Source organism: Brassica oleracea, chromosome C4, assembly GCF_000695525.1.
Source record: "Brassica oleracea var. oleracea cultivar TO1000 chromosome C4, BOL, whole genome shotgun sequence".
NCBI lineage: Eukaryota > Viridiplantae > Streptophyta > Magnoliopsida > Brassicales > Brassicaceae > Brassica > Brassica oleracea.
Genome location: NC_027751.1, coordinates 52,508,024 through 52,529,523, shown reverse-complemented (window position 1 = coordinate 52,529,523; position 21,500 = coordinate 52,508,024). Strand labels below are relative to the sequence as shown.

The window sequence follows — 21,500 nt, the reverse complement described above, 5'->3', positions numbered from 1 at the left end:
GGGGGGGGGGGGGGGGGGAGAAAATGTGGTTCTAATATTTAGTTAAAAAACCAGTAAGGTATATTTCGGGTTCAGGTATTCGGGACCCGAAATGGATCCGAAAAATTACCTGAAAACCCGAAAAATATTCAAATACCCAAAAATACAGAAAACTTTACCGAAAATCCAGAAAATACCCAAACCCGAACCCAAAACTTAAAAAATCTGTAATACTAAAAATATACCGAAACACCCAAATATACATAATATATACTAGAAGTTTCGGGTACGAGATCAGGTCTCGGGTAGGACCCTTCTCGGGTCGGTTCCTGTTCTGATTTTTGGGTCCGGGCAAAATGCCCAGGCCTAACGGCAACAGACTTTTTTACAGTGATTTGTTAGATCTTAAGAGTTGCTCCATCTTGGTTGTATCCAGGTTGCACGAGCGTCTCCAAGAGTGTGACGGTGATAAAGTCTTAAAAGCAGAAGCAGGTGACAAAGTTCAAAAGTTTACTGAATGGGCCTTCAAGTGCATTGGTTTCCACTCTCATAGCGCTAGAGATAAAGCTAACCAAGAATCTGCTGCTGCTGCTGAGATCCAACTCCAGCTCTCTGCTTTCAAGACGTTCTTGGATCTTGCAGGAAACAATCTATCAGGAAAAGACTTCACAGAAGCCTTTGACGCAGCTTGCTTCCCTCTCACACTCTTCTCCACCTCGTTTAGCCCCGGATGGGCTTCTGGAATCTCAGCTAGTGTAGTTCATGGCTTGCTCGGTATGCTGGTGGAAGGAGGCGCGGATAACGTGAACCAATGCTTTCTTGAAGCTTCTCGTTTTGGAAGCACGGAGCTTGTGAGAATCTTGTTGCAGGTAAACCCTATTCTTTTATGTGATTGCTTGCAGTGCACTCTTTTAACTTTGTGTTTTTCTCTTGGTGTTAGATTGCTCAGAGGAATAGCTTAGATGTGGATGTAGACTTAGCACTAGGTTTCGCCTCTCATTACAATAAAATCGAAACGATGGACTGCCTTGTGGAAGAAGGCAACGCCGTTGCTTTCTTGAGTCCTTTGATGAGAGCAGCTGAGAGAGGCTGTGTGCAAGTTGTGGAATGGTTTGTGAAAAGAGGCTGCCGGGAAATGGAGCTTTGCTTGGCTCTCACGGCAGCGACTTCGAGCAGCCGGGTGGAGATCGCTGCTTATCTCCTCCCTCATGTGCCGAGACCCGTCCTCGCTGCTCTCAACGCAGAGATCCTCAAAGCAGCTGGAGAAAGAAGTGGTGGTTCGTTTAAAGGAGTTGAGTTTCTCCTCAAATCAGATTTTCTTGAGGATCCAGTGGCAACTTATTCAGCTGCAGACACCGTTGCAAAGTCAGAAGACGAGTCTGTTCCTTTAGAATTGAGATCGTTTCTCCAAGAGCATTGGTCAGAGGCTGCATTCAAGCAAGGAGTGAAGGAAAGCAGAGATAACTTCATGAACTTCATGAGGGTTTTGAAGATTGGGGAGTCTGCTATATGTTTAAAGGATCTCCCAGCTCCTTTGAGGGTTGCTATTGCTTACATGCCGCTGTACAGAGGGTGTGTGAAGGCAGGTGGGAGGTTGCTTTCGCAGAAGCTGAGAGGACAGCTCGTGGAAGCAGTGAAGCAGCTTCAAGGGTTTGATGTGGACACAGAAGAAGTATACAAAGGCCATCATCAGCTCATGGCAGTGTTGGAGCATCACCTTCCTATTTTTTTGGTCAAAGGTTCTTCACACTGAGCAACAATGGGATCCAGCATCCTAGTTATTGGGGTTAAATTTAACCTTAGGATAGTTGAAAAAGAATAAGATCTAATCACTACAATTTTGGATCCGGATTCAGGTCTATGAGAATGTCTCTTTCTCAATCTCCTAAGTCCTAACCCATGGGAGATGATAACTTTATATTAAAATTTCAACTACAAGATATAGTCTTACTTCTGTCTCTGACTTTAGTTGCACATTTATCTAGAACCCAATAGCCAAACCAAAATTGTTGAAACAGAGTCAAATTTCAAAAATAACGACATAGATCCTTTATGCGTGGAATCTAAGTGAAAACTGAATGGATATCCAAAAGTGTAAAAATACAAATTATATATCAGTTTCTAAACATACTAAACATAGTATTTATAAACTGAAATATCCAAAAATCCGAATAATTTTTTACCTAAAATATTTAAAATTATCCGAAGAATTAACCGGAAAACAAGATTCGAAAAAATTGGTTTTAAATATTAGACGGTTCCCAACTTTACTTCGTAAAACGAACCGAAATTTGTAAATTAGTTACCAAAAAAACAAAAACCAAAATGCCCGAACCGAAAGCCCATGTACATAGAATGAAATCTGAAACTCTTTTCCCTTGGATTTTTAAATGCTCCAATCCCATATTGAGACCATTGTAGATAAAGTCATGAAAGTTTATAGTACTACAAGTTTTACAATGAAATAGTTATACAAAATCTCTTACCCTGAAACCTTATGTAATAACAAATTAACAATAGATAAAACAAAAACTCATTCTCCTTGTATTACATATAAGTTCTTGTTACATGTTTGGCATTAGAAGAATAAGAAGAGGAAGAAGAAGGCATTAAAGCAAGAACCATAAGCAGAACCATTATCCCAATAGGAATGAGAAGCAGCATGAACGGAGGAGGAGGCAACGGTGGAAGAATCAAGGGAAGGATCAAGAGCGATGCTGTGAGACCAACAAGAACAACCATTGACTCCAAACTGAAGTAACTCGCTGAGATTAGCCTCCTCGGACTGTTCTGAGACGACAATGTCCGAAAATATTCTTGCTTACTCATCATAGGAGCTTGAGCTGGTCGGCGAATATCTCTTCTCATGTCCATGATCTTGTTGTTGCTGCTTGAAGAGCGTTCTTGAATGTTTACGATGTCGTTTTGTAGACCAGAGATTTCACGAATCATCTAAAAAAGGTGTAGTTCTTTTCTTTAAGGGTTGATCTGTGCATAAACTACTTCAAGGAGAAGAAGATACAACGTTAGAAACTACTTTTCTTTCTTTGTAAGGAGAATACAGAGGAAGAAAGAAAGTGGGTGTGGTTTTGGTATAAAAAGGTAGGAGATGGAGAAGACAAGTAGCAAATAAATAAATAATCTTTTTTTTGGGATTGGACTGTGGAATCAGGAAAGAGAGGAAGGTTCATTGAATTTACAGATCTTTATTTTCAAAAACAGAGCAATAATGTTTTTAAAAAGGATTTAATTTTTGACTTTTTTTTTTTTGTCTATTGGGGGTGACAAGTTGCTGGTTCTGGAAGGCCTGCCTGCAAATTTAGAATACTTTTGCTTATCTCTCTCTCTCTTCACAATCACAGTTGGTTCTTCTCCCCTAGACACTTTATCTCTCTTCCTTAGAGTTGAAGCTGACGTAGACTGGAATATTTGGGGTAAGTCTCTCTATCGAGTGGAGGTTTTTCAGTTTCTTTTGAGAATATTCAATGGTGTTTTTATGTAGTCATGTTGTTTTTGTTTATTCAAAAACAAAAAGCAGTCGTGTTTTTTTCCTTTATGAGTTGTAGGCTTTATTAGTCTCCTATTATTTAAAATAAATCAATTTATCGTTGGTGATATGAAAACAAATAAAAATATTAAAATTTAACTACTACATGTTTTTTTCTTTTAAAAATAAGCTAGTTCCTTCTTTTGCTGCAGAAATTTTGGAATGCGATTGCGTTATGGCCTGATTATTGACAATTTGACAACAAAATTAGCCACTAAAAATGCTAGAGACAAATAATTAAAGAATGATATAACTCTTATTTCTTCTAAAACTAATCACTTAATCTGTGTTCTATATATTATGCTTGTTTTCCATTGTTTATCACAATGATATCATTATTACTCAGGGTTGTCATCTATTGAAACTATGTATGGCACTAGAGATGAATTCAAGAGATCATAACAATAATGATTACAAGATTGAAAATAGTAAAATTATCAAGTTATTTTCCAAAAATACATTCACATAAAAATTATTAGAAATCATAGTTATATTTTCCACCTAATAATAATGTTGTGTATGTTTATCGACCAATTAGGACCCATGATGTTATTCTTCTCTACGGCATTTCATGTGGTGGATATATCATATTATCTCATGTTTCCTAGTGGGACAATTGGTCCAATATTTATTTTCTTTGGGTTTAAGTATTTTTGATTAGTCGTTAAAAATATTATCTTATTGCAAAAATATTAAATTCAAATTTAAAGCAGTAAAAACTAATACACAAATTTGTCAAATTTAAAATTGTATGAATTTATGTTTATTTAAATTATTTATCAAATTTGGGGGTGCATGGTAAATCAATTTTTCACTTGCATATTAAACTGATGATGAGACTTATGTATTTGGTTGCGTGATTAATAAGGGACATGATATTTTAAGTAAGCAGCTCCCTTGTTTGGCCTGTCTGGTATTAACCAATTGACAGGTTACCTATGCATTACTAACTTCTTTTTTTTTTTTTTTGCTAACCGAGTATCCTGGCCCCACCGAAGTGGTCCAGACTAGAGACCGAAGTGGTCCAGACTAGAGACCGAAGTGAGTATAGACGCTGCCAGGGCGTCACCATGTGGTTCACCGTGTAACGGTCTTCGGTCTCGGGTGCTGCAGCCCACATGTAAATTCCGCAGTGGCCAAGGCTCGAACCCAAGGACGGGCACTCAAGCTGTAGCTCCTATACCACTAGACCAAAGCAACTTGGTTATTGTATTACTAACTTCAAATACAATGAATCACATATATAATATCAACTACTTCTTAGACCCAAAAAAAAACATCAACTACTTCAATTATATTAGAACAGAAAAATGTTGTGTATCAACCACTAACTAAATGACATCATTATTCTAATTTAACTATACAAATTATTACCACAAGACCTTATCTCAATTCATTAATAAAAGCAAAACTTAACCATTTTCTCAAAAGAAAAAAAAACTTAACCACGCTAAAAAGATTAGCATGCAGACATAAAATCTTATGACAGAGATGGCTGTTAGAGTTACATGTTAATCGTGATATCTTTCCAACAATTAAAGATATTCATTTTGTCTTGCGGATATGAACTTGATCCGATCGTTAGGATCAATGTCACACATTCCTATATAAATATGAAAATGTGTACGTAGACGTTATGCTTATGGAAGTATATTTTATATAAAATGCATTTTCTGTGGTAGAGGACAGTGCTATCTGACGATTTAAATCGATGACATCTGTTTACATGCAGTTGTGTAATATTTTTAGCTTGTACTGGAAATATATTCATGAATAATTATTAGTGTAAAAGAAAGATCAAATCCGTATCGAATTTCATCAACTTTTTGTAGACAGTTAACGTGTCGAAGATTACAAAAATAACAAATATTCGGTAGGAGTTTCAAGATCATCAGTCTCATTGTCAGTAGATACAACATACATTTGTATATAATATAATGCAGTTCACATGTATATAAAAACCATAGTCATGTACAAGAGATCGCAATCTCTTATCCAGATCAAAGAAGATTTTTATTCGTAGGCAAAACCAAGAAAGATATATATAATTTTTTGTAAGGTGAACAAGAAGACAGTAGAATTTCTTACGAAAACAATTTGTGGATTCTGTTATTATTATATTCAGTTTCAAGAAATTCAAAATAAAAAAAAATGGTTGAAAGGGAAAGCTATAGAAATGGCAACCCATGCATGATTGCCTTGAACATCGCAAACCCTTCCATTAGATTGCTTGTCTAGTGGCAGTGGACCTGCTGCAACAATATTCAACATATATAATTACTTTATAGAATTATTATGTATTTGAATAATGCATAGGCATTATTATCACAATAACGAGTTTATATGATATGCCCACAGTTTCATCACATACTTGAGACTATTATTCTCCATTAAGACTATAGGCATTATTCTGTTTTCTGCTTTAATAATTTTGGTGGTATTACGTAGGGATATATTGAAAAAAATATAGTTGCATAAGGCTAATAGTAAAATGTTGATAAACAATTAAAATCGAATGATTTCAAAAGGTATATAATGTGGATGAAATTGCACATGTCGTTGTCACGTGGCTCGTTCCGATCGGTTCAATGCATATCTCAACAACTTGTCTTATTAATATTCCTCGTACAACTCTCCAATCTCTTTCTTCTACGTTATACATCTTCAGTTTCTCTTTTCTCATAGTATATAGTATAAAGCTAAAAGAAATGGTATATAGTATACAACATTGTAAAGATAAATTATGTTAATTTTCTTATAAGTAGGTAGCTATGTAGTGAAACATAAACTAATATCAGATCTATATAACACTCAACATTTTTTTTTTGTTATTTAAATCGTTGTAACAGTCGATTGATTTTAGATATCAATTTGTAGTTTTAGAGATCCAATGAATTTTCTATGTTAAATTACTTATTTGAACTACTATTAAGTATTTTATAAATATATATGCATATTGTTGTAGAATAATATGATAATATTTGCTTACAGAAATATTCAATATTAAATGTGTCTTACAAATGTCTCTAATAAAAAATTAAAAATTTCGTAAGTATCAATACTATTATGGTTTATTAGTACTACACCGTGGATCTTCAATCGCCTGATCAGCATAATTAGTATATTCAATCATATGCATAATTAATCTAGGAACTAATTGATAAACTAATTCTTTACAGTGTAGCTAAAGCTTTTATTTTCTTCAGGATACAGATAAGAATACATACTATATGGGGACATATACTTTTGTCGATTTTTCTATTCAGCTTTGTAATGAAGTCTGAGCAAAGATATGACCAGACTGAAAAGGAAATTAAAGGATGATAACATGGAAAAAATTTAAAACAAAATTCATGCATCTGCTAGTGACGTTATTTGGATTCATTGCATGTATGTTGATGATTCGTTTTCCTTTCACCTCCCTTGACATAAAAGTTAAGAGTGAAAACAAACTAATCATAACATAATTTTCTACTTCATGTCATTTTCAATATTTAATATCAATCAACTGTTACCGATATTTTCTTATGATTAATCATTGAGATGTTGATTATTACTTGAATAATGTAAAGTTAAACACAGTAACAACGAGTTTTGGAAAACTAACAACGATTAGCATACTAGATGTGAAATACAACCACTTCATTGAGAGATTGGGGATGACTATTTGTTTTGATTGTGAGATCACCTTTCAAAGAAAACAGCATATAATTCATGTTATATTTGAAAATGAACAATTAATTGCTTCTAACTTTTCCTTAAAACATATTTTACTTACATCAGCCATTAAAAAAATGTCTTGAATTGTCAATTCTTTATTTTTTATATACCACTACATTTTTCTTGTGTGGATATATGTTAAAACGTGAAAACTAGTAAATAAAGTAACAATACTTAGGTTCACTACTACGATGAATGATTAAATTCACCACACTCTTCATAACCAATCAACGTGTCATATCATGTATGAGTAGTTAAAAAAGACAATAAAAAATAATAAATAGCTGAAAAAAATAACACCGACATTAATTAACGCCGTCTAAAAACCTAAACTCTAAAACCATAAATCCTAAATCCGAAACACTAAACCATAAATCCAATCCTAAAATCTAAACCCTAAATCTTAAACCTTAAACCCAAACTCTAAACAATAAACCTTAAATCCTAAAATCTAAACCATAAACCCAAAACTCTAAACCCTAAAATCTAAACCCTAAATCCTAAATCCTAAACCCTAAACTCAAATCCTAAACTCTAACCCCAAAACTTCAAATCCTAAACCCTAAACTCTAAATCCTAAACCCTAAACCCAAACTTCTGAACCGTAAACCCATCTGCTAGTTAATAAGATTAAGGTTTACGGTATAGAGGTTTGAGTTTAGGGTTTATGATTTAAGGTTTGGGTTTAAGATTTAAAGTTTGGGGTTTAGGGTTTAGGATTTAGGGTTTATGATTTAGGATTTGGGTTTAAGATTTAAAGTTTTGCGTTTAGGGTTTAGGATTTAAGGTTTAGATTTTAGGATTTAGGGTTTATGGTTTAGAGTTTTGGGTTTAGGTTTTAGGGTTTAGATTTTAGGGTTTAGGGTTTATAGTGTAGAGTTTGGGTTTAGGGTTTAAGATTTAGGGTTTAGAGTTTAAGATTTACGGTTTAGATATTAGGATTGGGGTTTATGGTTTAGTGTTTTGGATTTAGGGTTTATGGTTTTAGAGTTTAGGTTTTTAGAATTTAGAATTTTGCAGACGGCGCTAATTAATGTCGGTGTTGTTTTTTTTTTCAGCTATTTAATTTTTAATTTTTATTGTTTTTTTAAACTATTCATACAAGACATTTTGGTTAGTTACGAAAAGTGTGTGAATTTAACCATTTATAATAAGGATGAACTTAAGTTTTGTTCTCAATAAAGCATTAGTAAAATAAATAACTTAAAGGACTTGTAGAAATAAGAATAAAAATGAAATGATGAATAAATATGGAGTTCGACCCGAGATGGCAAGCACGGTGGCTACTCTGTTGTGTGTTTACAATCTCATGCTCCTCAAATTCTGTGTGCTTCTTCCTTCACTGCTGCCCCTTCTAAAATCTACTACCATTCTTGTTTTATTTGTGACATCACCTTCCAAAGAAAAAAAATAGCATACCATTATCTGCTTCTAAGCCTTTAGTCAAAAAAAAAAAATTATCTGCTTCTAATTTTTCCTTAAACAAATTTTACTAACTTCAGTCATTATAAAATTTCTAGAATTAACGACCCTTTTTGTATACCACTACATTTTTCTTGTGTGTCTATATGCCAAAAATGAAAAACCAAAAATAAAACAGTTAGTAGAAAAATAAAAAGGGATAAATGTACATAAGATAAGAATGAAGATGAAATTATGAATAAATATGGAGGAGTTAGGACTCGAGACTGCAAGCATGGTGGCTGCTCTCTTGTGTGTTTAGAATCTCATACTCTTCAAATTATGTGTGTTCCTCCCTTCATGATTACCCCTTCTAATACCATTCATGTTTTTATCTTTTTCTTTCAAAACACCCTTAAAGTTTTTTTTCAAATAGTAGGCTGTTTAGACTGTAGACCAAGGAAAATGTCAAATTGACTTTCTTGAGTTTTAGAAGAACCATCTTGTTTTATACCACAAAAGCCATCTAAATTACTTTCATGTAATTATTTTACTTAAAATATCTATGTAATATTACTTATGACAATTCTCTCAAATAATCATTTTTAAGTTTTTGTCACAAAAATAACTCTCAAGAAAGAAAATGACCAAAATAACCTTTTTATTTTGAAAATTTTATTATTTATTTTTTGTTTTTTAAAATTTGAAACCATATCCCAAACTCTCACCCCTTGACTCTAAATCCTAAATCTAAATTAGTTAACCCTAGGATAAAAATACATTTTTACCCTTTAATAAAACTTATTTTGGTCATTTTTTCCGATGAGAACTATTTTTGTGACAAAACTTAAAAAATAATATCTTAGGATATTTCTCTATTATTACTTATTTATACCCACCAAAAGAAAACTTACTAAAAGTATGTATTACACAAGTATTAAAGCAATATGTAGTCAAATGTGTAGTGTTTTTATTAATACCAACTACTAATCTCTTAACCTAATAATATTTTGAAGTGACTAATATCATTTCATTAGTTCATTCTAACACAAATTATTTTTTCCCGAGTCTGAAATATTTAAAAGTAATACAAGTCAAAGAAGACATATGTTTTGAATGTTTTTATCGTGGGGATTGATTCAGTGCATTGTTCCAACCTTTTGACTCCTCTAATCTCCATTTTTAATTATTATTTCTTTTGTCTCTGATCCCTTTCCTCGATTCAACCTCCTCCTACTGCTACAGTCTCTTACTTCACAGAAGCGTATAATAAATAAACAACATCTAAAGTTCGGCGCAGCCGATTAGCACAATAGCAACTCATTTAATACGTTAAAACGCGTTTATTAAAAACGTGGTGCACGTTCAAAACGTTTTATTTCAATTCAAAGAACAAAAAGACAAGTAGCAACGTTCCAACCATCTTCATCACATCACATCATCTTGGCTTCTCTAGCCGCCAATCTCTTCATCTTCTTCTTGACACTAGCTGACTTGTAACCACCTTTGCACGGTTTCCCCCACGGGGTTACCGACGTCCTTCCTCTGCTTCCACTACTTTTGCTTTTCCCTTCACCACCACCGTGTGGATGATCACAAGGATTCTTTGCCAGGCCTCTCACTTTTGGTCTTATCCCCCAGCCACCTACTCTCTCCTGCTTTCCTCAGCTTCTTCTTCACTCCGTGAGACAGGTTTGACACTTCTCCAATTGTAGCACGGCAACTGGAGGTGATCCACCTTGTGTCTCCTGATGGAAGCTTTATCAAATACTTCCCTGAAGATGGCTCCTTAAGGATCTTGGCGTTTGTTCCTGCAGCTCGGACTAGCTTCGCGCCTTTTTGGGGTTCATCTCGGTGTTGTTGATGATTGTTCCTATGCGCATCATACCTAGTGGCAGTGGCGGAGCTAGCAAAGTATTTACCGGGGTCATTGTTAGAATCAACATATATATTACATGGGTTAATAAGCCTATTTTACAATATTTTCTCAGTTTTCACAGTAAAAGCACAAGTAAAATTTGTTTTTTTTTTAATTTCACATGGGTCATATGACCCACCTCACAATGAACTGCCTCCGCCACTGCCTAGTGGCATGGAGCTTCCTATCATTGAGTTCATGTCCATGTGGAGCATCTTTTCTTTCATCTCTGCCACCAATGTTTTGTTCTGTACTACATCGGCAAAACCTTCAAAAATACCAACAAACCTTAGAGGCCTAGAAGTGACTTGTCACAAAGAAGTGCACCTAAAAAAGACAGTGGATTATAACACAAAAGCTAGATGAAAACTCAGGACTAACATATACCAATAATATATGAAAATGAAGGATCTCCTTAACCAAAAATAATAAAAAAGCCTGATCCAAGAATTTGATATATAACCTTGCATCATATAATAACCACCAAAGAAATGGAACAGAAGACAATAAACTCCCTGACATAATCATTTTCTCAACATTAGTAATAAGAAACATATAGTTAGAAACTACAGATCACATACTCAGGATCAAGAGCCTTTTAATATAATTCCATGCGTCTGTATTTGTTGTCAAGAGTTATAACTAGTACCTGTGGAGAAACTGCGAAATGCTGGACGAACAACACTGTTGAATAAAGAATAAGAAGACGAAGCTCGAGCTCTGCATAGCGCCACATTGGCCGACATTGGAGTGATCTTCTCAAAAACAGTGAAAATATACGGTTTTTGCGATCTCTATCCCTGATCGAATAAGAGGAAGTGAGGAACTAAAAAGGGTTCGGTTTCTTAAACCATGAGGGAAGCCTATCAATTTACCAAAACCGGTTCAGATCGTCCGGTCCGACCGTGACTCAGAAATACAATCCGGTTTTTGTAGTTATCTTTAATTTTCTTGTATTATAGAAATTGAATCATTTGAGATTTGAAAACATCATTTTAGTTGAGGTCATGGGGACAATTTATTTATGTTCATGCATCTAGGCTTGCCAAATTACAATTAGTCCAGTTTCAATAAGGCTAGTTTGGTACATCAAAACATTTTGGTTTAAAAATTGAACTAATCGATTACCAAACTGAATCGAACCGGATAAATTCAAATCAAATCCGGCTAGTTCAATTATTTTGGTTAGTTTGATTCAAAATTTAGAGATGATTTCATTTTTGTTTGGTATAAATCGGTATGATTTGGCTAGAAAACATAATCAACCGGACCACACTGATATAGAGAAGTCCAATAAAAAAGACATCACTACTCATAAGTCTGATCCAACAGTCATCAAAAGCACACACCAAACAAGTCCTCAGTTTTCAACTTAAAAACATTATTCTTAAAGATGGAAGATTCAGTACTCGTATTCTTAAAGATGGAAGATTCAGTACTCAACACACTCACTCTCTTGAGCTCTTTCCCTTACTCCTGAAAAAAGAAAACAAACCTAGTTACATGAGCCAAAACAATCATACAACACAATGCTCAATCTTATAAGTAAAAAGACAAGAAGAACATATACCAACCTCATCATCATCATCATCATCATCTTCCTTCTTCAAACGAGTCTCACCACCTTCCTTAATAATAGGCAACTTCATAGCACCAAACGGCGTATCAACATCCACATTCCCTTTAATAGTATACCCCGTCCCTTTCCCACGTATCATATCCCAAAGCGCAGACCCAAAGTCCTTCGGCTTAAACGTCATCGGCACGTTAACCAACCCGCTCCCGTTCTTATCAAGCTTAATAGAATCCGATATCTCAGCTTTCCCAATACTCACGTCGCACAGCCACACCTCGCAGTCCAAGTCGTTCAGCCCCAAGTCGAAGTCGTTCATGTTCTCAAGCCTCACGTGCAAAATCGCCACGGTCTCCTCCAAAGAAAACTTCTGGAACTTAATCTTCTCCACGTCGACGTTAGGCTTCTTGGGGATAGGGATCTCACCGCGCTTCTCCAAGGGAAGCGTCAGCCTCCCTAGGACGGGCACGTCGACGATGAGGTCGACTTTGATCCTGTAAGGTATGATCATCCCGGGGTTGATGTCGTTGTAAGTGCTGTTGATGTCGTCGTAGATCAAGGTCAAGGGTATCTTGACGGTCTCTTCCCCGTGGGCCTTGAGGGTTCCTGCGTCGGGGATGAGGCCCGAGACGAGTTTTCGCCCGTCGCTCTCGACGAGGTAGTCGATGTCGATGAGAGGGATGGGGACTGGGTTGGGGTTCTTGACGAGGACGTCCACCACGATGTCGGCTCTCTCGAGGTTGATCTTGGGGATGTGGATGGCGGAGACGTCGGCTGTTGGCTTCCCGAAGCCGATGGTGCCTTCGATCTTTTCGCCGATGTCGTGGATGAAGTCTTTGACCTTGTCGAGGAAGCCTCCTTTGCCTTCTTCTTTTTCTTCCTCCTCCTTGTGGCCTCTGTCGACTATCTCAACTTTGTTCTCGGATGTAGACATAGCTGAGAAGAAGAAGCAAGGGGACATCATTACACAACAACAAACAAAAAAACGTCAAACCAAACAGCTTTCACCAGTTATTAATACTCTACATCCATGACATGACATGATCTGAGAATATGGGACATTTTTTTTAAGAAGTTTTATAAAACGTTTCCCCATAATTTGTGTGCCTACGTCTATATAAGACTATACTACATCCATGACATGGCATGATCTGAGAATTTGAGACACTTTTAAGAATTTTTAAAAAAATATTACATGTCCAAAATTTTAGAGATCAAGATCAGTATTTCATTGGGCTTGACTCAGATCCAGTCCTGGCTACATCATATGTCATTCACACAAGTCAGATAAGACCAAGAACAAGCAGGACCAGATTTGGGTCAAACCTAACAAACTACTGGCTTTGATCTCTTTTTTTTTTTTTTGACACGAGAAACGAAGAGGCAGTCAAAACATATAGAAATGAGAAAGGAAAAGACTATCTACCAAAAGAACTCGCAACACAGTAGATCTCATCAATTAGATGATAAAAGTTTATGAGACCGTGACAACACTTTATAATCCAATAGCCTCGAACACAAGAACATACATTGCATGTTTGAAGTACATCAATAATTGAACACGATCTAACAGATCATAGCGTTAGATCAAGCGAAAGGTCAAAACAGATCGGTAAGAATAAAGTCAGAATCAGCAAAACTTGATCTAATCATCACCTTCTTCTAGATCAAATACAGATAAGGATCAACGCAAGAACAGAAATGGATATGGATCTTTACCTAGAGAGAGTTGGATGAATGCGAGTCACAGAGAGTTGGTTTGAAGAGTCACAGAATGATTGGAGTTTGTGTGATAAGGCTCATCCGTTGAACTATATCAACTAGTAATAAATGTTGACGCGTCATTTGCCTTGCCGACAAAACTACGTGTAAAGTCACTGGCTTTTAAAAAGTCTATTCAATTGCATTTAGACACCTAGATTTCAAGATATTATCACAGTGAGAGTCATATTTTCGATTGGTGCTGAGTAACCCACTCGTCCCCTAAAATCCAGAGGAACTATTATTTATTACACACGATTCAAAAACAAGACATGAAGTTTACAAAAAAAAAAACGCGTTTAAATGTTTGTCACTGAGGTAAAAAGAAAAAATTTTGACAAATCTTTTCAGGTACAAGTGTCGGAGATTGGATTGTAACCAACAAGTTCATCCATGGAACGAGTAGCTAGCTATTTCAGGTGGTGCTCAAACAAGGACGCCATCTCGAGCTGTAGAAAGAACAGAAGGAGAGAAGTTTCAAGGACTTTGCATAAGATACAAGGAGAGAACTCAAATGGTTGACCATTATCAGAAACTTCTACATCTTGTTCTAAGAGTAAAAGGATTGATGATAGTGATGATACTTACCGCTGTCAAAGCAGTTTCAGCTCCCTTGTTTCCGGCTTTGCCACCAGATCGATTCAGAGCCTGTATTTTCAGTTTAACCACAGCATTAAATATAACTAAGCATTTATTTATCCGTTATGATGAATCAGCTACAATATTTGCATTAACAAAAGCTAACCTGATCCATGTCCTCGCATGTCAGTACACCAAAAATGCATGGAACACCTGTAAACGCAAGAGAAGATGACAACAACAGTGACTCAACTAATTAATGGTGTGGGGAATGAAGCAGCTCTTTGAGTTTGGAAGTGTAAAAAAAAAAACTACAATCTTTCTCTGTTCTCAAAACAATGCTGTGTTTAAAAATGCAGATGAGGCAAATAAATATCGAGAAAAACCTGAGTTAATGCCAGCAGAAAGTACTCCAGATGCAGCAGAATTGGCAACAGCATCATAATGAGTAGTATCTCCTCTTATCTAACACGCAACAAAGGACTCAAAGACTCAAATAAAAAAACCCAACTCTAAACAATGCAAAGTACTTTCTTAGCACTAACAATCAGATGGGGATGAGAATTTGCATAAAGCAAGAATCATACCACAGCACCGACACATAGAACGGCATTGAACTTTCCAGACTTGCCAAGGTTTTGTGCAACAACCCCAATCTCAAAGCTTCCAGGAACCCAAATAACCTGATTGAAAAAGAGCTTAATTAGCTTCAGTTGCATCAGAGAAACCATCAAAACCATAGATGTAATATAGCCTCACAAGGCTGCAAAGCTCAGATACAAGATTATACTTGGATGTCTTCTTCTCTGACTGAATACTTCTTGAAAGTCTCAATAGCTCCTTCCAACAGCAACTTCGTCACAACCTCATTGAACCGAGCAACAACCTTGACCATTAAAAAAAACGAATCTATCAGAAGAACTCAAAGGTGAATACTTTAGGAAAGAGAAAAGAGCTTACGATGGCAAATCTAAGACCTTCCCCTCTGATAAGCGACCCAGTGACGTGGCGAACAGCAGACGTCTCTAGGCGCAGCTCCTTCTCTACAGCGAGTGGTGACGCGAAACCTAATACACAAGATCTTAACATCTCATCATCCACGGGATTGCGAGAAAGTATTGAGCTTTAAGAGACAACAGTGCGAGAAGTCAAAGCGTACCTGATGCGGATGAGGAGAATGATAAGCTATTGGATTTGATTACAGTGGAAGACGATTGACGCGAGTGGAGATGAGGGCGTGTCGTCGGAGTTAGGCGGAGACACGGCGGCGAAGCTAACGACTTCATTTTTCGTTCTCCGGGATGAGGTTAGGAGTGAGTGAGAGCGCTTGGAAGTTGGAAAGATCGTTCTTATCGCTGGTTTAGCTATTTAATTAATTCCGGTTTAGTAATGAATCCAATGTTTGGTTTAGAGATTTCCGGTTTGATGAGAAGGGATAAAAACTATCTTCGGTTTAGTTGTTTAATAAAATTCCAGTTTATTTACTGAATCCAATGGTTTGGTTTAGAGATTTCTTTTGATGAGAAACTTGTCGTCGGTTTAGACTAAATCAAATGGTTTGGTTTTGAGATTTTCGGTTTTGATAAGAAGGGACAAAACTAATAAGCCCTAAAAGTCTTCACTCTCTCGCCGGTCGGAATTTTCAGACAAAAGTGAAAGACTTTAACTTTTTTTCTGTCTGCCGCAAAAAAAAAAAAAAGAACAAAACTTTCGTCTTTTGGGAGAACACAATAGGATATGGCTACGACGAACTGGTAACCATTTTCGATTCTTTTGATCTTTAACTCTTTAAAAATGAATCTATTGATATAAAACGTTGTATTGATCACAGGCTAGTGTCGTCTCCGACTCCAAGTGTGTTCCTTCATCCCTCAGGGAGCCCTCGTCTCGCGTTTGCTTCTATAAAGAACCAAACTTTACTTAAAACCCGTGTTAGCTTTCTTACCAATGCGAAACGTCGTCTTCCGGCGGTTTTATCAATGACGGCGACGGAGGAGGGAGCCGTGAAGTCTGTTTTGCCTGGAAATGGCATATCCATCATGGTAGTATTACATTCACTGTCTTATGGTTTTGGTTATTGTTCGGTTACATTATCTCTTACACTTACAGGTGAATGGATGTACTGGCAAAATGGGGAAAGCTGTAATCAAAGCAGCTGACTCTGCAGGAGTAAACATAGTTCCCACTTCCTTTGGATCTGCTTCCGAGGCTGGGCAGACCGTTGAGGTGTGTGGGAAAGAGATCACCGTGCACGGTCCTACAGAGAGAGAAGAGTTTCTTTCCTCAGTGTTTGAGAAGCACCCTGAGCTTATTGTTGTCGACTACACCATCCCCACTGCAGTCAATGGTTAACTACTTTAGAACCTCTCTCTCATTCTTGAAAAAAAAAAACTGGTTCTGATTGAGTGATGTAATGTTAGATAATGCGGAGCTGTATAGCAGAGTGGGTGTTCCTTTTGTAATGGGAACAACTGGTGGAGACAGGGAGAAACTGTATGAGAGTGTTGAAGAAGCAAGGATCTATGCTGTGATCTCCCCACAGATGGGTAAACAGGTTGTTGCATTTCTTGCGGCGATGGAGATTATGGCTGAGCAGTTTCCAGGAGCCTTTTCTGGTTATTCCTTGGAGGTATACATTTTTTTATATTGCTTCTTCTTGCTACGTTTAATTTAACAGCCAATGTGTATGTGTGTAGGTGATGGAGTCTCATCAAGCTAGTAAGTTGGATGCGTCCGGGACAGCAAAGGCTGTCATCTCTTGCTTCCAGGAACTAGGAGTGTCTTACGACATGGATCAGGTTCATTGCTTGTGGCTCGTTTGATCTCTGAATATGAGTTTTCTTTGTATACAACTTTTTTTTTTGTGTGTGTGGTTAGATACAATTGATTAGGGATCCTAAGCAGCAAGTTGAGATGGTTGGGGTTCCGGAAGAGCATGTCTCTGGTCACGCTTTCCATCTCTATCACTTGACATCACCTGATGAAACGTAAAGACATCATTATATAAGTTTGATCTCTATTGTGAAAGTGTGTATGTTCCATAACTAGCTCACTTTTCGTTGTAGTGTCTCCTTTGAGTTCCAGCATAATGTCTGTGGCAGATCAATATACGCTGAGGGTACTGTTGACGCGGTGCTTTTCCTTGCCAAAAAGGTTCTGTAGATTACTCAGCTACCTTATTAGTCTCCCACCTTTGTCTAAAATATGCTTATTGTTGTTTCGACACTTTTTGTGAAATGCAGATTCGGTTGAAAGCAGACCAGAGAATCTACAACATGATCGATGTTCTGAGAGAGGGAAACATGCGTTGAGCTTCCAAGTTTTGTCCCACTTGTTCTGCTGCCTTTCAGACCGGCTTTTGAAACTACTAGGGTTGTTTGCAACTGCATAACTGGTGCTCTGTAGCTCTTTTTGGTCTATTTAAGAACTTTCCGTAGTATTGTTCATGTTAACCTCTTTACCATCAAGGTTATTACTCTCCTTTTTGAATCATTGAACCTTTTCTTAGTGCTTAAACTTGGATTGAATCGGATATCAAAACTTGTCTTTATTCACTCTAAAGAAAAGTGTCTCTTAAGAACAACAATAGAGATTACAAGATTGTGCAATAGATTAAGTTTGACCACGACCTCTATTTATAGCACAATCACCGTATTAACTTTTTCATATTCCCTATTGTCTTTGTAAAAGAATTTAACGACAACCTACAACATTTTTGTTTCACCGTGAAAGTGTTTCAAATTTTTTACAGTGGATAAAAAACAATAAATTATCTTGGTTCACTAAAAGCAAAATAAAAATATGTATCTTCTTACAACCGTTAGTATTTGATTGGAATGTGTGAGGCAACGGGTAGATTTTGCTTTCAAATTTTTTATAGTGAATAAAAAACAATAAATTATCTTGGAAAGCAAAATAAAAATATTTATCTTTTTACAACGGTTAGTATTTTATTGGGTTGTGTGAGGCAACGAGTAGATTTTGCTTTCAATTTTTTTACAGTGAATAAAAAACAATAAATTATCTTGGAAAGCAAAACAAAAATATTTATCTTTTTACAACGTTAGTATTTTATTGGGTTGTGTGAGGCAACGGGTAGATTTTGCTATTTTCATTTACTTTTCTTTTTTTTTGTTTATTTGTTATCCGCACGCTCAGTTACTCTCTATAAATAGTCTGGTTCACAGAAGGCAAATAGTCCAACAACAACAACAACAACTAGAGAAAGAGAACTAAAGAAGCTACTTGTCGTGTAATATCTCCAGTGTGAGTGAGAGATGTTCTAGTTAATGGCTTTTCCTTGATCTCGTCTTCTTCTTGGGTTCGTGGTTTGCCTCTCGGGGGAGTGATTTCAAATCTTGTTTCGGTGGTTTTGGTTGTGGGTGATGTTTCACTGCCTGGTCTCCCTCCCGCTTGAGGTCCGGTTCCGGTCTTATTGGTTGTGTGAGGTGGTGGTGGATTCAGTCTCGATCGTTACCGACGGTACTCGTGTCTCCCTCCTCGTATGGTCTGCTCAGCTTTCTTCTGGATTCGGGGAGTTGGGGCTTCCTATCCGAAGCAGTTGATTGCATTTTCAGGACGAGGTGAGCCCCACCGTCGATGTCTGATTCTTTCCTTTTTTTTGAACTACTGTCTGATTCTTTCTATTATTGTCAAAAAACGTGATGATAAAATGTCTGCCTTGTTGTAGGTTGCCAATATTGGATCACTGATAAAATTGGATTCCATCGATTTCGTCTCGTCAAAAGTCATTGACGTCGTCACTCATCACTGTCAGGGCCGTCGTTTGTTTTCTCCATCCGAAACTGATTTGCACGGTATGATCTTCTTTACTAACCATAATTAACTGTCAAAACATTTTTTCACAACAGTTTTTTTATAAATAGAAAACTTTCAAAAAATTTAGGTGGAAAAAATTATGTATTACTTGACTGATAATGAAAACTTAATGTATAATTTGTGAAAAAACAAATTAAACGTAATTGATAGTTAAGAGATTGTATATATTTTTATTGTCTCTACATTTTTGATCATTTAGTTCTCCTAATCAATCTCGTAATAAAGTAATTTTCCACCTCTCGTATTTTTCAAGTTTTATTTTTGAGGTTAAAATCTATATTAATTGATTGAAAATGAACTAAAGAAGCTGCTTGTCGTGTAATATCTCCAGTGTGAGTGAGAGATCTTCTAGTTAATGGCTTTTCCTTGATCTCGTTCTGTGTGGGGCATTCATTCTTCTTATTCTTGGGTTCGTCGATTCCGGTTTGCCTCTCGGAGGAGATTCAAATCTTGTTTTCGGAGGTTTTGGTTGTGTTGATGTTTCACTGCTTGTTTTCAGCTTCATCCGAGTCCGACTTTGCTGCTCTTTGCTGTTGATTAAGGTGGTCCGGGTCTCTGCTTGAGGTCTTGTTGTGCGAGGTGGTGATGGTGGATTCAGTCTCAGGTACTCGTGCCTGCCTCCTCGTATGGTCTGCTCTGCTCTGCTTTGCGACGAGGTGAGCCCGTCAATGTCTGATTCTTTCTATTATTGTCAAAAAACGTGATGATAAAATGTCATGCCTTGTTGTAGGTTGCCAATATTGGATCACTGATAAAATTGGATCTATCCATTTCGTCTGGCCATGTCATTGACGTCAGGGTCGCTGTCTTTCTCCATCCCAAACTGATTTGCAAGGTATGGTCTTCTTTGCTAACCTATTTTTTTTTTGTCATAACATTTTTTTCACAATTTTTTTTAAAATAAAAACTTTCAAAAATTTTAGGTGGAAAATTCTATATTACTTTACTGATAATGAAAACTTAATGTATAATTTGTGAAAAAAAAATTAAATGTTACATCCGGTCTTAATTGATAGTTAGAGATTGTATATATATTTTTTTATTGTCTTTACATTTTTGATCATTTAGTTCTCTTAATCAATATCGTAATAAAGTTTTTTTCCACTTCTCCTATTTTCAAGTTTTATTTTTGAGGGAAAAATCTATATATTATTTGATTGATAATGAAAAATTATGTGTAATTTGTGAAAACAAATTAAGCGTTGCATCCGGTCATTCGAGATTCCGTCTCGTTTGTGAAAAATCAATCTCGTAATAAATGATGTTTAGCGATTGTATATGTTTTTTTGGTTGACGACACTTATGATCACTGAGTTTTTCATTATTAATCTCGTAATAAAACGTTTTCCCTCTCGTGTTTTCCTAAAAATCAATGTTTTTTTTTTGCTTTCATGTTTGATCTGCCTAAAATTCTTTTGTGTACTTTGCCTCTTTACAAAATTGTTTCCTTTGATTCTTTTGCTTGTTATAGCTTTCTTCTTGTGTTCGTTTGCTTTTTTATATTTGGTGGAGCGGAACTAGACAAACATGTTTCAAGAACTGAATGTGTGGTGAATAAATAGCAGAATGCAGAGTTCCTTTTGTTTGACCGTTTCGAGTGTATCGCATATCCTGATGCCTGAGTCAGGACACATTCTTATTTTTCAATTCACTACTGTTTTGCTTCACCCAAACAAAACAGAATAACTCAATGCAGTTTTCCTTCACAGCACTTTCATCTACAAGGAAGAATCTTAGAATAAGACATTTAACTCAATGTATAAATAACACATGCTACAAGTCAAATATAAAGTGATAACGAAGCTTGAATTCTTCTTAGCACATAACACATTTAACTCAATGTATATAACACATGATAATGTAGCCAAAGCAAGTAGAGCGAAACTCCAAAAAAAAAAATATGAAAAATAGGATAAAAATTTGAGAGATAGAATAAAAGTGTTGAAGAATGCATTTTTGGAAGTTGATGTGTTGCCATGAAGAAATGTACTAACCGATTAGTCTTTGTAAAATGAATCAATGAGAGTCGCTGGCCTAACCCAGTCGAGTATCTCCTCATGTCAATAGACTCAATCCAATTACAAAGCTACCTCTTAAGTTCTAACTGAATGCAACAACTTCTATTTATACTCCGCTCAAGTCTTACTGACTTTTCATTAACCAATCATCAAGCTTCATTCGTC

The 21,500-nt window shown here is 36.2% G+C and overlaps 5 protein-coding genes, 1 long non-coding RNA gene and 1 pseudogene across 10 annotated transcripts in view; 3 read left to right on the top strand and 4 right to left on the bottom strand.

The window, feature by feature from the left end:
• The window catches only part of LOC106339910 (ankyrin repeat protein SKIP35-like), a 2,841-nt gene extending 835 nt beyond the window's left edge, over positions 1-2,006 (top strand). Inside the window, exons 3-4 of the mRNA XM_013778779.1 lie at positions 416-848; positions 920-2,006. Of these exons, the coding sequence (XP_013634233.1) occupies positions 416-848; positions 920-1,732 (1,246 nt within the window). The 3' untranslated portion in view covers positions 1,733-2,006. The remainder of the gene's footprint in view (positions 1-415; positions 849-919) is intronic.
• A 483-nt stretch (positions 2,007-2,489) lies between these two features.
• Positions 2,490-3,137, bottom strand: LOC106339802 (ARGOS-like protein). The gene has a single exon (XM_013778675.1). The coding sequence runs from the start codon at positions 2,929-2,931 to the stop codon at positions 2,527-2,529; it is 405 nt and encodes a 134-aa protein (XP_013634129.1). The 5' UTR covers positions 2,932-3,137; the 3' UTR covers positions 2,490-2,526.
• Positions 3,138-9,617: 6,480 nt separating this feature from the next.
• Positions 9,618-11,725, bottom strand: LOC106342444 (annotated as a pseudogene).
• A 98-nt stretch (positions 11,726-11,823) lies between these two features.
• On the bottom strand, positions 11,824-13,963 carry LOC106342443. Of its 4 annotated transcripts, none has more exons than XM_013781380.1 (4): positions 13,858-13,963; positions 12,151-13,074; positions 12,007-12,043; positions 11,824-11,976 (listed from the first exon to the last, which is right to left on the bottom strand). In XM_013781380.1, the coding sequence occupies exons 2-3, from the start codon at positions 13,070-13,072 to the stop codon at positions 12,036-12,038; spliced, it is 930 nt and encodes a 309-aa protein (XP_013636834.1). In that variant the 5' UTR covers positions 13,073-13,074; positions 13,858-13,963; the 3' UTR covers positions 11,824-11,976; positions 12,007-12,035. The 4 variants fall into 4 exon arrangements, with proteins under 4 accessions (XP_013636834.1, XP_013636830.1, XP_013636829.1 ...); XM_013781376.1 differs by having other exon boundaries at positions 11,855-11,976; positions 12,007-12,041; positions 12,140-13,074; positions 13,858-13,962; XM_013781375.1 differs by having other exon boundaries at positions 11,855-12,041; positions 12,140-13,074; positions 13,858-13,962.
• Positions 13,964-14,082: 119 nt separating this feature from the next.
• LOC106340301 (6,7-dimethyl-8-ribityllumazine synthase, chloroplastic) lies at positions 14,083-15,800 on the bottom strand. Its single transcript, XM_013779179.1, has 8 exons — positions 15,638-15,800; positions 15,439-15,545; positions 15,269-15,364; positions 15,066-15,161; positions 14,865-14,943; positions 14,645-14,691; positions 14,488-14,547; positions 14,083-14,348 (listed from the first exon to the last, which is right to left on the bottom strand). Exons 1-8 carry the CDS (start codon positions 15,762-15,764, stop codon positions 14,310-14,312), a joined length of 651 nt encoding a protein of 216 aa, XP_013634633.1. The 5' UTR covers positions 15,765-15,800; the 3' UTR covers positions 14,083-14,309.
• Positions 15,801-16,119: 319 nt separating this feature from the next.
• On the top strand, positions 16,120-17,994 carry LOC106339520 (4-hydroxy-tetrahydrodipicolinate reductase 1, chloroplastic). Its single transcript, XM_013778348.1, has 8 exons — positions 16,120-16,232; positions 16,310-16,520; positions 16,588-16,825; positions 16,899-17,107; positions 17,175-17,276; positions 17,356-17,465; positions 17,544-17,631; positions 17,721-17,994. Exons 1-8 carry the CDS (start codon positions 16,216-16,218, stop codon positions 17,787-17,789), a joined length of 1,044 nt encoding a protein of 347 aa, XP_013633802.1. The 5' UTR covers positions 16,120-16,215; the 3' UTR covers positions 17,790-17,994.
• A 699-nt stretch (positions 17,995-18,693) lies between these two features.
• On the top strand, positions 18,694-21,197 carry LOC106337060. Of its 2 annotated transcripts, XR_001268946.1 has the most exons (5): positions 18,694-19,061; positions 19,169-19,295; positions 19,817-19,973; positions 20,048-20,152; positions 20,789-21,197. It is a non-coding gene; the product is annotated as an uncharacterized LOC106337060 (long non-coding RNA). The 2 variants fall into 2 exon arrangements; XR_001268945.1 differs by lacking the exon at positions 20,789-21,197 and having other exon boundaries at positions 20,048-20,279.
• The last annotated feature ends 303 nt before the right edge of the window (positions 21,198-21,500 follow it).

What these genes read in the sequence shown, in the direction of transcription:
- LOC106340301 (XM_013779179.1), bottom strand. Translation starts at nt 15,764, where the DNA reads ATGAAGTCGTTAGCTTCGCCGCCGTGTCTCCGCCTAACTCCGACGACA. An exon ending in TTCTATGTGTCGGTGCTGTG is followed by an intron (nt 14,944 to 15,065) that starts GTATGATTCTTG and finishes GTTGCGTGTTAG; the next exon opens with ATAAGAGGAGATACTACTCA. An exon ending in CATGCGAGGACATGGATCAG is followed by an intron (nt 14,548 to 14,644) that starts GTTAGCTTTTGT and finishes CTGAAAATACAG; the next exon opens with GCTCTGAATCGATCTGGTGG.
- LOC106339520 (XM_013778348.1), top strand. An exon ending in TTTCTGGTTATTCCTTGGAG is followed by an intron (nt 17,108 to 17,174) that starts GTATACATTTTT and finishes GTATGTGTGTAG; the next exon opens with GTGATGGAGTCTCATCAAGC. An exon ending in TTGACATCACCTGATGAAAC is followed by an intron (nt 17,466 to 17,543) that starts GTAAAGACATCA and finishes TTTTCGTTGTAG; the next exon opens with TGTCTCCTTTGAGTTCCAGC.
- LOC106342443 (XM_013781375.1), bottom strand. Translation starts at nt 13,072, where the DNA reads ATGTCTACATCCGAGAACAAAGTTGAGATAGTCGACAGAGGCCACAAG.
- LOC106339802 (XM_013778675.1), bottom strand. Translation starts at nt 2,931, where the DNA reads ATGATTCGTGAAATCTCTGGTCTACAAAACGACATCGTAAACATTCAA.